This window comes from Oryx dammah, unplaced genomic scaffold (genome assembly GCF_014754425.2).
Source record: "Oryx dammah isolate SB20612 unplaced genomic scaffold, SCBI_Odam_1.1 HiC_scaffold_2, whole genome shotgun sequence".
Classification (NCBI taxonomy): Eukaryota; Metazoa; Chordata; class Mammalia; order Artiodactyla; family Bovidae; genus Oryx; species Oryx dammah.
In genome coordinates, this window is record NW_024070186.1 from 130326033 (window position 1) to 130343274 (window position 17242).

The 17242-nt window shown below is 36.5% G+C and overlaps 1 protein-coding gene across 4 annotated transcripts in view; it reads left to right on the forward strand.

Annotated features, from left to right (window-relative positions):
- The window catches only part of ROBO1 (roundabout guidance receptor 1), a 451347-nt gene that overhangs the window by 302621 nt on the left and 131484 nt on the right, over window positions 1–17242 (forward strand). For all 4 annotated transcript variants that reach the window (XM_040227038.1, XM_040227051.1, XM_040227044.1 and 1 more), the window contains exon 3: window positions 6852–7009. In XM_040227038.1, coding sequence (XP_040082972.1) covers window positions 6852–7009 — 158 coding nt within the window. The remainder of the gene's footprint in view (window positions 1–6851; window positions 7010–17242) is intronic.

The window sequence follows — 17242 nt, forward strand, 5'->3', positions numbered from 1 at the left end:
AGGTCACTTTTTGATAGCTTTGGTATGAGGATTATATGAGTGTATACCTGGCATGGTTCCTTATATAGTAAGTGTCCAATAAATGTCACTCATTGCTAACATTATTATTATACTGCTAACATTATCATTATTATTATTTATGTGATGAGCTTCTCTCCTCCTGAGGAGGCTTAGATGATTAATTTCTAAAAGAAGTTTGGATTCCACATCTCTTAGTCCCCTAACTACACCAAGATTCTGAGATTCATGTAACCAGAGTATTATAGTTCACAGCTGTTCACCACATGATTAGGAAACAAAATTGATTTTAGGAGCATTTGAGCCTCAACAAAATCGGGTAGTCGTGAGACCGCAGTGCACTGATATACAATCACTGGTAAATCAAACCTTCTGTAATGATGAAGTGGGTCTGCTGCAAATAGGTTAGACAGGAAAATTGCATTTTACAGTAAAATGGTGACAAGTAAAACATTTTAAAAAGAGAATTGCCTTGAAAATCAGGATGCAAATGTTCTCTTTTGGTCTCTTCCTGACAGATAACACAGGCTAGTGACAAAGTTGGGACTCAGTTGCCTCTGATTGCAATATGAATTACATGTTATCAAAGACCACTGCCCTTTCTGTAATTTTATGCTTCATTCAGTTCTAAGATTCCCACAATGTGTGTGTTGCAAATATTAAAATCTCTATGATACTTAAAGTTTCTATTTAACTTATTTTTTTCACTTTGCCACGTGTCTTTTCAATGTTAGCCAAATAGGTTGACAAATCACCACTGAATTTTAGAACCCTTTTCTGAAAACATTCAGTTAATCTGAGAACTGCATTACAGTTGATGTTCAGTTCAGTCGCTCAGTCATGTCCGACTCTTTGCAATCCCATGAACCGCAGCACGCCAGGCCTTCCTGCCCATCACCAACTCCCAGAGTCCACCCAAACCCATGTCCATCGAGTTGATGATGCCATCCAACCATCTCATCTTCTGTAGTCCTCGTCTCCTCCTGCCCTCAATCTTTTCCCAGCATCAGGGTCTTTTCCAATGAATCAGCTCTTCACATCACGTGGCCAAAGTTTTGGGGTTTCAGCCTCAATATCAGTCCTTCCAATGAACACCCAGGACTGATCTCCTTTAGAATGGACTGGTTGGATTTCCTTCAGTCTTCTGCAACACCACAATTCAAAAGCATCAATTCTTTGGCGCTCAGCTTTCTTTATAGTCCAACTCTCACATCCATACATGACTACTGGAAAAACCATAGCCTTGACTAGACGGACCTTTGTTGGCAAAGTAATGTTTCTGCTTTTTAATGTGCTGTCTAGGTTGGTCATGGAGAAGGCAATGGCACCCCACTCCAGTACTCTTGCCTGGAAAATTCCATGGATGGGAGGAGCCTGGTAGGCTGCAGTCTGTGCTAAGGGTCGGACACGACTGAGCAACTTCCCTTTCACTTTTCACTTTCATGCATTGGAGAAGGAAATGGCAACCCACTCCAGTGTTCTTGCCTGGAGAATCCCAGGGATGGGGCAGCCTGGTGGGCTGCTTTCTATGGGGTCGCACAGAGTCGGACACGACTGAAGCGACTTAGCAGTAGCAGGTTGGTCATAACTTTCCTTCCAAGGAGTAAGCGTCTTTTAATTTCATGGCTGCAATTGTCATCTGCAGTGATTTGGGAACCCCCCAAAATAAAGTCAGCCACTGTTTCCACTGTTTCCCCATCTATTTGCCATGAAGTGACAGGACAAGATGCCATGATCTTCGTTTTCTGAATGTTGAGCTTTAAGCCAGCTTTTTCACTCTCCTCTTTCACTTTCATCAAGAGGCTCTTTAGTTCCTCTTCACTTTCTGCCATAAGGGTGGTGTCATCTGCATATCTGAGGTTATTGATATGTGATGTATGGCTTTTCGAAAACAAAAATGATTATGTGTTTTGTTTTATTTTGTTTTAAAAAATAAACTTTAACTGCTCATTCTTTTTAGACCAAAATGTTTCCCAAGAGTTAAAGATTCAGTGAAGCTTATGTTTTTTGTTTTTTTTTTTCCAGTTTAACAGAATGAAGGAAAATGAGGAATTGAGCCAAATGGCATGTACCAACCTGTAAACATAAAACAATTATATAAATATGGAAGAAATATAATATTAGATGGAACTGGGATTTAACAGTTTTTAAGTGATATCTATTTGAATCTATTATATATGCTATTTGCTCTCTTTTAATATTTAAATTGATATTAAATCTTGTTTTCAAAAGTTAGTTCCATATTTTAAAATTTCATACTATTCAAGTCAAAAAACATTTGAAAATATACACTTCAATCAATAGAGAAGTTAGAGAACAAAAGGAGATTTTTAAAAAATATCCAGGTTTGATTTTACTCACGGATATGATTAGTTTTTCTGCCAAGACATTGCCAATCATTTGAATTCAGTTTTTATTTTAATCACTTAAATATACACATTAATTAAGAAAATTGGATAATTTAACTAAAAGTTCATATAATTTTATAATGTGATACATACTTTTTTTTCCCCCAAAGGAAATGTTCATGGCAAGTAAGAAGAAAAGTTGCTTTTATAGAAGAGAGAAAAAAACTTAATTTCATAACTTTATGCAGTGTTGGCTGTAGCCATAGGCAATGCTGGAGTTTTATGCTTTACAGCTGCAAAAATAATTACATGAGCATTATCTAAGCAACGATCTTTAATGGATTACATTTTGTTAGCTTTTCATTATATACTATAAAAACCCAAATAACATAGTAAATGGGAAAAAAACCCTTGATTTATCTGACTTAGACCTTTGATATTTTTGAAAGACATTTTATTATTCATTGCTTTATTTGAGATATGATCTCAATTTGTAAATAAGATATAGTGTTACTAAATTGGTTTTTAGCTCACCAAGCAGAAAAATTGTACAAACTATTTATTTTTATTAGAAAATTATGTTACTTTTGCATGTATCAAGAGTTTTAAATATTTTCAGAAGTGTTATCTTAGATTTAATAATGTGATCCAGCAAAAGCACTTACTATTTGTTAAGGTCAATTCATTTGCTTTTTTAATAAACCTTACATTTTATTTGTGGCACATCTTAACACATAATGGTAATATAAGTTCATGAATGGTGGAAGTCTTTGTACTCTGTTCATTTATAATGTGCTAACAGTAGCTGCAAGTTTCAGTTCAACATGGTTTATCTTTGTGTCTATGTAATAGATAATAGATATAGATATTTTATTACAATTAATAAATATTGTATCTACTGAAGTTAGACTTACAACATTGTGGTGTGATCATATTTCCATTTTCCTTTTACTCGTCTTTCCAAAGATGGAGACACAGGTCTCCTCCTTAAAGTGGTATTTTCCAAGTGTTAAAATTGTTCTATTGTGCCCAGGTTTTCTTATTAGATAGATGAAAAAAATGATTTTGTTTGAGTGAATATTATGGCTTACTCAGATGTATGCACACAGTTAGCTGGCATCAAGGAAGGAAAAGTAGAGAACTGCAAGAGTAAAGTATTAGGATTTTGTAAGCCTCTAAGCTTATTTGGAGGTTTGAAACCAAAATTTAAGGGTGACTTTTGAAATCATAGGGTTTTTTTTCATTGTAGTACTTCATCCATGAAAATATTTTAAAATGCCATTGGAATGGAAAGACATTCATTCCAGTACAGAATTGTAGTATCAGATATTTAATTCAATAGATTTTTAAAGATTAATAATATTTATCACTTCAAATCTGTGCACTTAACATACTAATGAACATTTTGAGTATCAGGTTAAACTACTACAATTGGTCACTGTTTATTACACATTGGGGGAAAATGGCAGAAAGGTAGCTAACATTTTTGGACTTATTGCAGAGGGCATCTGCATGCCTGCTTTGTAAATATGGAAACAGAAGTGTTAAGTAATGTGTTTGAGATTTCCTACCCTGTAAGCAGCAGAGCTGTGATTTCAGACCAATGCCAAAAAATTAGGATTTCTTAATGTTAGCAAGATAATGAGGACAGTTATGCTGCATTAACTCTTTTTCAAATACATGTTTAATTTCCACATTTTATTCCAATAATTGCAAACTGAATAATGCTGTTTCAGAGTTTGTTAGTATTAATATCCATTTGAGCTTATAGTATGAAGTTTCCTCTTCTAAAAGCTATGTTTAATAATATAAATGATGTTAATAATATCTCTCATTCTGAGCAGGTTTGAGAATTAAATAAAATATTATGTTGCTGTTGTTTAGTCACCTAGTCATGTCCAGCTCTTTGTGACCCCATGGACTGCAGCATGCCAGGCCTCCCTGTCCGTCATCATCTCCTGGAGTTTGCCCAAGTTTGTGTTCATTGCATCCGAGATGCCTTCCAGCTATCTCATCCTCTGATGCTCTCTTCTCTCCTTCTGCCCTCAATCTTTCCCAGCATTAGGGACTTTTCCAGTGAGTCATCTGTTCACATCAGATGACCAAAATACTGGAACTTCAGCTTCAGCATCAGTCCTTCCAGTGAATATTCAGGGTTGATCTTCCTTAAGATTGATTGGTTTGATCTTGTTGCTGTCCAAGGGATTTTCAGGAGTCCTCCAGCTCCACAATTCGAAAGCATCAATTCTTTGGTATTCTGGCTTCTTTACAGTCCAACTCTCACAACCATTCATGACCACTGGGAAGACCATAGCCTTGACTATACAGACCCTTGTCGGCAGAGTAATGTGTCTGCTTTTCAACACAGTCTAGGTTTGTCATCGCTTTCCTGCCAAGAAGCAATTGTCTTCTGCAGTCACCGTCCACAGTGATTTTGGAGCCCAAGAAGAGGAAATTTGTCACTGCTTCCACCTTTTCCCCTTCTATTTGCCATGCAGTAATGGGGCCGGATGCCATGATCTTAGTTTTTTTTAATATTTAGTCTTAAGCCTGCTGTTTCACTCTCTTCCTTCACTCTCATCTTTAGTTCCTTTTGTTTAGACTCTTTAGTTCCTCTTTGCTTTCTGCCATTAGAGTGGTATAAACTGCATATCTGAGGTTGTTGACGTTTCTCCTGCCTCTCTTGATTCCAACTTGTAACTCATCCAGCCCAGCATTTCTCATGATGTGCTCAGCATATAGGTTAAACAGGGTGACAACAGACAGCCCCCTACTCCTTTCTCGATCTTGAACCAATCAGTTGTTCCAAACAGGGTTCTAACTGTTGCTTCTTGCCCTGCATACAGGTTTCTCAGGAGACAGGTATTCCCATCTCTCTAGTTTGTCATGATCCACACAGTCAAAGGCTTTAGCATAGTCAATGAAACAGAGATAGATGTTTTTCTGAATTTCCTTTACTTTCTCTATAATCCAGTGAATGTTGGCAATTTGATCTCTAGTTCCTCTTCCTTTTTTATACCCAGGTTGGACATCTGGAAGTTCTTAGTTCACATAATGCTGAAGCCTAGCATGCAAGATTTTAAGTATGACCTTACTAGCATGGTAGATGAGTGTGATTGTCCAATGGTTAGCACATTCTTGTGAACTGGGATGAGGACTGACCTTTTCCAGTCCTGTGGCCACTGCTGTCTCTTCCAGATTTGCTGACATAATGAATGCAAAACCTTGATGGGATCATCCTTTAAGGATCTGAATAGCTCTGCTGAAATTTGAGCCCATTCACTGGCAGTGCTTCTTAAGGCTCACTTGACTTCTCACTCCAGAATGTCTGGTTCTGGGTGACTAACCACACCACCATAGTAATCTGGTTCATTAAGATCTTTTTTATATACTTCTTCCCTGTATTCTTCCATTTCTTCTTGACCCCTTCAGCATCTACTAGGTCTCTGCCATTTTTATCCTTTATTGTGCCAATATTTGGGTGGAATCCTCCCTTGATGTTTCCAATTTTCCTTAAGAGACCTTTAGTCTTTCCGCTTACGTTGTTTTCTTCTATTATTAATATGTACCCCCTCATGTGAAGAGTTGACTCATGGGAAAAGTCTCTGATGCTGGGAGGGATTGGGGGTAGGAGGAGAAGGGGATGACAGAGGATGAGATGGCTGGATGGTATCACTGACTTTGTGGACGTGAGTTTGAGTGAACTCTGGGAGATGGTGATGGACAGGGAGGCCTGGCGTGCTGCAATCATGGGGTCGCAAAGAGTCGGACACGACTGAGCGACTGAACTGAACTGAACACCCTACCAAATCCACACAAACTGAAAAGTAAAGAACATACAAAATGACACTACTGGTAGCAATTCTGGTGTCATCATTGCTGCCTTTTAACATTGCTGCTCACTCTGTGATAATGAAAAACACAGTATTTTGAATTTAGTAATTTTGCAAATATGTCTAAAGTTTTTATAATGGGCATGTTTAAATTGTAGTGATTAGATACTCTAATACACTAGTTTGAAATATCTTTAAAATACCTCAATCAAGTCCATGTTGGAAGTATATTTTACTTTAATATTTTTGCTTGCATGTATATGTATTCATTTAATGATAGAAAGCATCACCCCAATGTGTCATGTAAGTAAAAGGAGAGTTCAGTTATATTCATTAATACATGATGAGAAAATGTGGGCAGTAGGTAGAGAAGAAATGCAAGTAAGAGATAAGCCAGATGCTGTCAGGGCACTAGGCAGCAGAAAACACTTGCCCACTGGCCTATGAAGAATATCAAATTATCCCCATTGTGTGTGTAAGGCCAGATATCATTATTAAACTGCATACGTCTGTAAGTAGATATAGATTTTCCAAGATGTATTGAGATAGCTGTTAGCAGTCATTTACTACAATAAATATGTCCTTTGTGAAGTTCAGAGATAGGGCTGTATATATCACCATTGAGTGTAATGATTTAATCTTGTTCCTACAGTACTACGGGATGACTTCAGACAAAACCCTTCCGATGTCATGGTGGCCGTGGGAGAGCCTGCAGTGATGGAATGCCAGCCCCCACGAGGCCATCCCGAGCCCACCATTTCATGGAAGAAAGATGGCTCTCCACTGGATGATAAAGATGAAAGAATAACTGTGAGTATTTAATTCAGCAGTGGGGAACATTTATAAATCTAACTGTATGGATCTCCAACAAAGAAAAAGAGGAAAACATGGATGCTTTTAAACACAGGACTGCGACAGCTTTCATTTTCATTTCTTCTTTAAAAGAAATGGTTTCATTCTCCCTGTATTGACATAAAAATAAAAGGAATATGCATGTTGTTTAGTTTGCTACTCAGTAAAAGAAAAGTAAAATTTCACTGTCTGAGACTTAACACTTTTATGTATGACATAATTATTTTAGTAACTCTGGTCGTATCCCATTTCTAGATGTTACAGCAAAAAATTATAAATAGAATTCAGAAATACAGTATAATTTCCAGAAAGAAGCTTAAGTCACTTCAGAATTTTTATCCTTCTCCTTTTTACATTGCTTTTGTGTTCCATAGAGTTTGATGTCATTTCTAAAAAGTAAAATCTTATTCTGAATGATGATTAATGATGGATTGGCCTCATTGCAAAATAAATTAATGTGACCAGATTGTTGGATTTTGAATTTCTGCTGTGATACAAGTAGAGAAGTAAGCTATCTGTAATAAGTAATGATGCTTTTTTTTTTCTTGTTAATAGCAATTCTATGGGACTTCTTTGCTTTTTTTTTTTGTCTTACAAGGAATTGACCAAAGTACCTAAGTAACTGAACTCTCGTTGATTCTATGACTGTACAATATTCTCCTTCACTGTTTTTTTTTTTTTTTTTTTTGGTTGTTGTTGTTCATGTTGCTGTTGTTCAGTCACTCAGTCATGTCTGATTCTTTGCAACCCTTGACTGCAGCATGCAAGGCTTCCCTGTTCACCATCTCTGGGAGCTTTTCAAACTCATGTCCATTGAGTCAGTGATACCATCCAACCATCTCATCTTTTGTCCTCTGTTGTCCCCTTCTCCTCCTGCCTTCAATCTTTCCCAGCATCAGGGTCTTTTCTAATGAGTCAGCTCTTCGCATCAGGTGGCCAAAGCTTTGGAGCTTCAGCTTCATCATCAGCCATTCTAATGAATACTCAGGATTGATTTCCTTTTGGATTTACTGGTTTGATCTCTTGTGAATTTATGGACCAAGAGTTAAAGTTTCCCAGGAGAATGTGTGTGTAAAGCAAAGGTCTTCGCTAATGTTGAAGAAAAAAGTTATAATAATCGTATAGGACCACGTAATCCTAATAAATGCTTGTACTGTTTCTGAACAACTAGTTAACAGATCAGTATGAAAATTAAGTAGTGGGGAAAAAAAGAGAGAGTTGTGGTGGACAGGGATTTAGAGACCTTATAGTAAAGCAAACTTTTTTTTTTTTTCTGCACTGATCTGAACTAGCATGAGCTTCTCAAATGATTTTTTTAATTTTAGGATTTAGTGTGAGAAGGACTTAGCTCTACTTTTATGAGATGCTGAAAAGCCACATAGCAAAGTGGCTTCTGATGTCTCATATGCAAAAACACTGATTTGGGAAAAAAGAATCAAGAACACAGGGGAATAGAGTTTAGGGCCAAATGCTCCTTTTGTTATTGATAACAGATTCCTTTTAGATTTATGGAAAATTAAGATAATTTTTCCCTTTAAAAATATATTTTAAGTCATTTGATGACTCTTATCTGTAATTTCCATTTCCCTCCCTAATAATTCAAACTCATTAACATCATTATCATCCATCTCCTCCTCAGCTGTTTCCTGTTTGTGTTTAATACAAATTAATGCTAAATTTCTCAGCATTGGAGATGCAGGTTTAACAGAAATCTGGCAATGCTCTTCTGAAGCTATATTCTGTGATTAATTATACAGGTAAAAACATAATAGGTAGTATAACATGTAGTGTATTAGACTATAATAAGTCCTATAAAAATAATGATGTGGTAGACAGATTAATTAGGATTGGGGTAGAATTTCAATTTTAAATATTAATAGAGGACAAGAAATGTTTCACATGAAGATGTGAAAAAAACTGAAGGAGGGAGAAAGAGAGAGTGCTCAGACAAAATAGTAAGTTCAAAGACCCTAAGTCAGGATGTACCTCTAACATTCAAAACAAAAGGCGGAATAGTCATTGTGGATGGAGCAGAATGAGTAGAGGGAGATTTGTAGGAGATGGCATCAAGGATGACAACTAGTCATAAAAAAGAATGAACTAGCAAAATGGTTGCTGTTGTTGTTCAGTAGCTCAGTTGTGTCGGACTCTTTGCGACCCATGAACTGCAGGACGCCAGGCTTCTCTGTCCAACACTATCTCCCTAAGTTTGTTCAGACTCATGTCCATTGAGTCAGTGCTGCCATCCAACTATCTCATCTTCTGTCCTCCACTTCTCTTGCCCTCAATTTTTCCCAGCATCAGGGTTTTTTCAGTGAGTCGGCTCTTCACATCAGGTGGCCAAAGTATTTGAGCTTCAGCTTCAGCATCAGTCCTTCCAGTGAATATTCAGGATCGATTTCCTTTAGGACTGACTGTTTTGATTTCCTTGCTGTCCAAGGGATTCTCAAGAGTCTTCTCCAGCATTATAGTTTAAAAGCGTCAATTCTTCGGCACTCAACCTTCTTTATGGTCCAACTCTCATATCCATATGTGACTACTGGAAAAACCATACCTTTAACTATATGAACCTTTGTCGACAAAGCAATATCTCTGCTTTTTAATACACTGTCTAGCTTTGTCATAGCTATTCTTCCATGTAACAAATATCTTTTAATTTCTCAGTTGCAGTCACCATCCTCATTGATTTTGGAGCCCAATAAAATGAAATCTAACACTATTTCCACATTTTCCCCATCTATTTGCCATGAAGTGATAGGAGCAGATGCCATGATCTTAGTTTTTTAATGTTGAGTTTTAAGCCAGCTTTTTCACTCTTCTCTTTTCACCTTCCATCAAGAGCTCTTTCTGCCATTAAAGTGGTATCATCTTCATATCCGAGGTTGTTGATATTTCTCCCTGCAGTCTTGATTCCAGCTTGTGATTCATCCAGCCTGGCATTTTGTATGATGTACTCTGCATAGAAGTTAAATAACCTGGGTGACAATATACATCCTTGACGTACTCCTTTCCCAATTTGGAGCTGGTCCATTGTTCCATGTCCAGTTCTAACTATTGCTTCTTATCCTGCATACAGGTTTCTCAGGAGGCAGGTAAGGGACCTAGAGATTGTCATACTGAGTGAAATTAAGTCAGACAGAGATGGACAAATATCACTTATATGAGGGGTCTTAAAAAAAAGGTACAAATGAACTTATTTACAAAACAGAGATAGAGCTACAAATATAGAAACAAAACTTATGGTTATGAGTAAGAGAAGGCAGGGAGGGAGGAGCTGGGAGATTGGGGTTGACATACACACACTACTATATAGAAAACAGATAACTAACATGGACCCACTGTATAGCACTGGGAACTCTACTCTGTGCTCTGCAGTGGCCTATATGGGAAAAGAGTCTTAAAAAGAGTGACTGTGTGTATATGTGTAACTGGTGCACTGTGCTGTACTGCAGAAACTAACATAACATTGTGAAGCAACTGTACTCTAATAAAAATTAAGAAAAAAAAAAAAAAGAAAAAGCTAACCGACTGTCTAGGACCTTGTGGACCTTGTAAATAGTTTCACTTCCCCTCAGAACAAGGTATGAAGCATCAGAGATTTCTCAGAAGAGTCCTCCACTCTCTGGAGTATACAGTACAGAATGGTAATGGCTGAGAACAGTGGGAGCTTTTTCAGTAATCTCTCTTAGGAGGTAGTTGAAGAGGAAAGGTTACGTTCTGGATCTGCTGTGAAGCAATTGCCAACAGAATTGGTAAAAGATTGGATGTGGCTTGTGAGAAAAAGAAAAGGATTATCTTCGTCCACTGGTCTGAGCAACTGAAAAGGTCAAGATGCCATTGACAGACATGCCATTAATTGTAGAAGGAGAAGATTTGAAATGGGAAGTATCAGGAGCTCAGTTTTAGACATTGTGATTTTGAAATTCTTCTTAGATATCCAAGTATAAACGTCAGATGAGCAGTTGGAAACATGAGTCAGAACATCAGAGTTGAGGTTGAGGTTGCAGAAAAATTTGAGCTGTGGTAGACAAAACAAGTACTCATTACCAGGCAGTCCTCCCCTCCTTCTGGGCAAAAGAAAGGTTCTGCTTCCCAGTTTCCTCGCTATGGGGCAAACCCATTTGGCTGGTTCAGCTTCATGAGCTAAGAGTGAAAATTAAAGATGTTAAATACTAGTGAGTGGTTCTCCAGCACTCTTTCTCTTTACCATGCGGCAACCAAGGACATGGGTTCGGGTGGACTCTGGGAGTTGGTGATGGACAGGGAGCCCTGGCGTGCTGTGGTTCATGGGGTCGCAAAGAGTTGGACATGACTGAGTGACTGAACTGAACTGAACCAAGGAAGACACGTGTTCCAGGACACCCAAAGAGCCTGGGTGCCTGAGTTAGGTGTAGCAGAACTTTCCACCTCAAACTCCTGTCTTCCCCTGGTGGTCATGTAGAAAGAAGGAGAAATAAGTTTTTGTTGTCGTAAATCACAGAGAATTTCTTAGCAGAGACTCATTAGCCTATCTTAATATGGGCGTCATCAGCATGTACATATTACTTAAATAACAGGAGATTGAAATCACCAAGGGAATGATAATACATAGAAAGGGAAAGAGATCCAGTGTTTAACTCTCAGGGAAAAGAGGCAGAAAGAGCAATGGAGACTGAAAGGAAGCAGTCAGTCAGTAAGAAAAGAAGAAAACCAGAAGGGCGGCCAACTGAAGATAGTGCTTTAAGGAGGTTGCAGTGACTAAGTCATTGCAGCCTATAGATCAGGTAATAGAAGGATTGAGAATTGATCATTGGAATTGACAACTTGGTGGTCATTAATGACCTTGACAATAGCAGTTTCAGTTTAATAGTGGGATTAAAACTCATTGAACTGGTGCAAAAGAAATTGGAAAGATTGAAATCAGGCACATTAGAATTGTATAGCCAATTCTTTCTGTATTGTATCTAATAAAATAGTTAAACATAAAGGTGTTGTAGCATCACATTTTGAAAGTCTTAAAGGTTTTGTTTTGTGTGTATGCATGCATATATATATATATATATATATATATATGCATGCATTTTTGGTGGCAAAAAAAGGTGTAAAACTGCTATAGTAAATTTTATTTTTAAAAAAATTCTTGGAGCTTCCTTTTATATATTAAACTGGAAGAAATGTTGTGGTTTATGCCAAAGTGCTTTATTACAGAATTTTCATTTACATTTTACTGTCTAGAAGATGCTATCCTGTAAATAAAGGACACCAATGTCTCCACACATTAGTAGCTTAAAATCAGTATAAAAACTACCTCCTATCAGGAATCAAACACTTCAATGTTGAAATAACCTATGACTATGAAACAATGCCAGGATGTTAATGTATAAATAATTTTAACATCATTTAAATGCTGCCAACATGATGATCCACGATAGTGTTCCATATGCCAGGAAGTTGTAACATTTTGAAACTTTTACTGTTTCTAAAACCATCTGTGTGTTTTGTGTAAATTATGACTGTTAAAACTGATAAAACACTGGAGGTAAAAAAGCATATTTATACATGCAAGGAAATGATGAAAAATCGGCAGTTTGTATACAAAATTACTGCTCTTATTTAGATCATAATTGTTTTTGTGGGATTTTCTTCCCTTAGGCAAATTAAAATTGAGTAATTAAAACAAAAACTTAAAACAGAAACATAATGCCTGATGTTAATTCTAATTCTTTTTTTTTTTTTTCAAAAATGTAAAGTAAGTTCTTAAGAGATGTTGGTTATTAGATATTTTTTGTGGTTCTTCTTTCCTTAGCTTTGTTCTTGAATGATTGTTTTCATTTCTATTGTCCAAGTACTTTGCCAAATGTGTTGAGTACAGACAAACAGGAGATTAAAGCACATATTATCTTTATGAAAGGCATATGAAGATTGCATGATTATTGCTACAGTTTTGGTTATAGGAATTTCTAGGGTTCTTTAATGTGGTGGCTTTCTTTGCTGAAAATTTAAAGTACAACGCTCCCAGCTGTAGGAACAAAGCCACACCCTACAAAAAAGGAAAATATGTAATTGAATTGTAACTGCACCTGCATTTTTGATGTTCTGAGTCATTTCTTTTTACCCTGACCAGTATTCCAAGCCAAATTTTAGATCTATGATGATTATAAACCAGGAGTATATAAAAAGTATTTTCTTATTTTCCTACCTGAGAGGAGAATCTTTTAGAAATTTTTTGGCATGTATTTCTTAGAATAATTTGAAAGAGGCATTAGATGGTTTTTGTCTCTAGTATTCTTTCTTTCTTGTCTTCCCCCACCCAAACCTGAGTATTTATACTGAGAATGAGAAATAGAAGGGAAGGCTAGATTAAATAGATTTACTCCATATATCTGAAACTTGGACATAACCATTATTATTGATAAATGAATTCTTCCCATAAAAATGAATTAGAGGACCTAAGACATTTTTTTTTTGCTGTAGAACATTTAAATATACTTTATAAAAAGTGATATACTGCTTTTATTTCACTATGTTTTAGAAATATTGTACTTAAATTCAAGATTCTTTAAAAATTATTTCTTTTTGGCTGTGCTGGTTCTTCACTGCTGCATGGGCTTTCCTCTAGTTGCAGTGAGTGGTGGCTACTCTTTGTTGTGGTGTGCAGACCTCTCATTCCAGTGGCTTCTCTTGTTTCCAAGTGTCGGCTCTAGGTTGCATAGACTTCAGTAGTTGCAGTGAGTGAAGCACAAGCTAAATAGTTGTGGTGCGCAGGCTTAGTTGCTCCTCAGCATGTGGGATCCTCCCAGACCAGGAATCAAACTCGTGTCTCCTGCATTAGCAGGAGGATTCTTAATCACTGATCCAGCAGGGAAGCCCCTCAAGATTATTTTGTATGAATGGAAAACTGAGAATGTTATTAATAAGATTGGGGGGAACAATACCATATATTGAGAAAAAAAAATCTGTGTTCAAGCAAAAAAACTAAAATTGCCCTTGAATTAAAGAAAAAGATAAATACAGTTGGAAGTACATACCACAAATAAATTCCTAGACTACAAAAGGGCATAATTGTGTATAAAGATTGTCAATTACAGAATTATGTTGCTGACAAGTAGACCCAGAAAGGCCAAGAAAAAATTGTTAGCATGATTTTGAGCTTCTGAACGGAGTGAATCGTCATTGGTAAAAAAAGAATAGAAACTTACTAGTGCCAAAATATTGTGAATTGGTATTAAGCTTATTTAAAAATGTGCCATTTATTTTTAAATTTGTAGACCTGGGGTAATTTTAATATTGTTACCTTAGTAAAAAGATAAGTATGTTAAAATCATGCTAGTTTTGGGAGAGTCACACAATTGTCCAATGTCTGCCACATGTTTCCCATATCTTTTTTATTGTTTCTCTACCAAATAAACATTCTCTTGATGGTAGCTACAGGTTATGGCAGGCATAATGTCAGAAGGAAATAGCCCATCTCTCATAGAAGATAGAAATAAAACTCATTTAATTCATTTGTAAGCATAAAAACAAATGTATTCATAAGGTAAATGATTTAAGGTATTCAGTAGTACCTGTTGTTGTTTAGTCGCTAAGTCATGTCCCACTCTTTTGTGACCCCCATGGACTGTAGCCTGCCAGGCTCCTCTGTCCATGGGATTTCTCAGGCAAGAATACTGGTGTGAGCTGCCATTTCCTCCTCAAGGGGATCTTCCTGACCCACAGATTCAACCTGAGTTGCCTGAATTGCAGGTGAATTCTTTACCGTTGAGCCACCAGGAAAGCCCCACAATAGTTATTGTTCAGTATCACAGTCGTGTCCAACTCTTTACAAGCCCATGGACTGCAGCATATGAAGCCTCCTTGTCCCTCACCATCTCCCAAAGCTTGCCCAAGTTCATGTCCATTGCATCAGTGATGCAATAATACTTGTGTGTGAGTGTGTGTGTGTGTGTGTGTGTTAGTTGCTCAGTCGTGTCCGACTCTTTGCAATCCCATGGACTGCCAGGCTCCTCTGTCCATGGTATTCTCCAGGCAAGAATACTGGAGTGGGTTGCCATTTCCTTCTCTAGGGGATCTTCCTGACTCAGGGATCGAACCTGGGTCTCCTGCATTGCAGGCAGATTCTTTACCATCTGAGCTGTAGGGAAGTCCCTGATTGTTGGTTATTGTAAAGACACCAACAATTTACTACTCTACTATAGTAATAATAGTAGCTATTGTATGTTGAGCACTGCCATGTACAGATTTTATATTATCTCATTTAATCCCCTTTGAAACTAAGTGAATAAGCTATGTTCTTTCCATTATGTTACACTTATACCTGTCAATTGTGTCTTAATGGAGATGAGGAGGAGGCTAACACTTGTGATAATGATGATGATAAAGAGAATATTGACATTAATCACTTGATGCCACACTATGTGCCAGGCCCCATTCTAAGCACTTTATATATATATTGACCATTTTATCCTCACAGCAGTCCTGTCACATAAATACTAAAATTTCACTAATGGTTAACTCCAAACTGGCTGTGGAGACGCCTGCCTTTTGTTTACTGACAGCATTTTCTAAAGGGTCCATAGATTTTCCCACATATATAATGACTCTGAGAGTTTGCTATTAGTGTAAATTTCAACTCAGAATCACAGCAACTCTTAGTCTCCACTGTGAAATATTCTCTTGGAGTTTGTAAGGGTCTGGAGAGATTAGTTCACACAGTGGAGGTTATAGTGGTTTTGAAACTAAACTAGATACATTTGAGAATTAGTCCGTATTATGTCCAGTAATAACAACTGTAATATAACAAAGATATATAAAATTTGAAGTTTGGTACATTCACAAAAATGGCTTATAAATGGGCAAGTTCGATCAAATAAGTTCAACTAAACCAGTTATAGTTTAACTAAGGGTTCAGATAAACTAAAACCATTTATTCTGGACAGTAGAGGTCTTTCCTCAAAAGATATTAGGAGATTTTCTAAAGAGGATGGTAAATGACTCTTCACCATTTGGCATTTAAGGAAAGAAGGATTTATATTAAAAGGGAATGAGTCAGAGAATGATTTAACTGACTATGTAGTCAACTGTGCAATTTGTGGATTAGCTAAATTATAATTTCATCAGCTGTCCACACATCAAAAGTTATTGCAGAAAACTTAAGCAATTATGAGAAATTAAATGAATGGGAAATTAAATAAAAATATTGATGTAGTAGCTTTGCAATTTTATATCAATAAAATAAAATGTTGTAAAAGCTAAATAGTAACAATACAGTGTAGATGGTAAACATCATCCTGGACTCATTTTTGAAATTCCAGATAATTTTCTTCCAAATAACCTTTTACTGTCTTTTACCCAGAATTATGTCATTTTAGTATTTAAAAGAAGAGTTTAAAAGACTTTCATGTTTGAAACTCTTAACTTTTAAGTTAAAATTTAGAGATGAATAATACATATTGTTTCCATCTTCTTTGTTTGTGGCTTTGACATAGCATTTTTTAAATGACTTGTCTTATTTGTTGAGATAAGCTGTGCTTTAATTTTAATTTTTTTCCTACCTGTCCTCAAAGCAGCCTGCTCCAAATATGTTATATGTCTTATAGATTTTTTGTTACTTAGTTGAAAAAAATAAATTACAAAGAAATGCTTTCATTATGTTATTCTTATCAAAGCCATAGTCTAGAAACCATTTTATTGTCAATTTCATGTACTTATCATATCCCTGTACTAAGACCTTATTCATTCTTCTTTAAAAAATGTGGGGAAAATTTCAGTGTCTGTATGTTTTAGCATGAAGAGCAAGGGTATTTAGTGGCCTTTTCTTAAGGTCTTAACTTAAATAAGATGACTAACCATCCTGGTTTGCAGGGAACTGTCCTAGTGTTAGCACTGAAAATCCCAGGCCCAGGAAAATAACCTTTAGTTATTAGAAAACTGAGACAGTTGGTCACCCTATAGATGGTTTAAAGTAATTGATTTAGATATGAATGAGAAAACACACCAATACAGGGTATCAGTAAAATGTGGTTTAAATAGAAGAGTTGTATTTGTATCATTTCTTTCATAAGCAAGTTAAAGGTTTGAAAATCATTAGTGAAGTTCGGAGAAAAATCCAGTTATACATAAAAGATGATTTAACACCTCCCATTCCCCACGCTAAGAGGTGCAATTGTTAGAATGCAATATGTCATCACTTCTTTTTCCAGTCCTTCTCTGCTT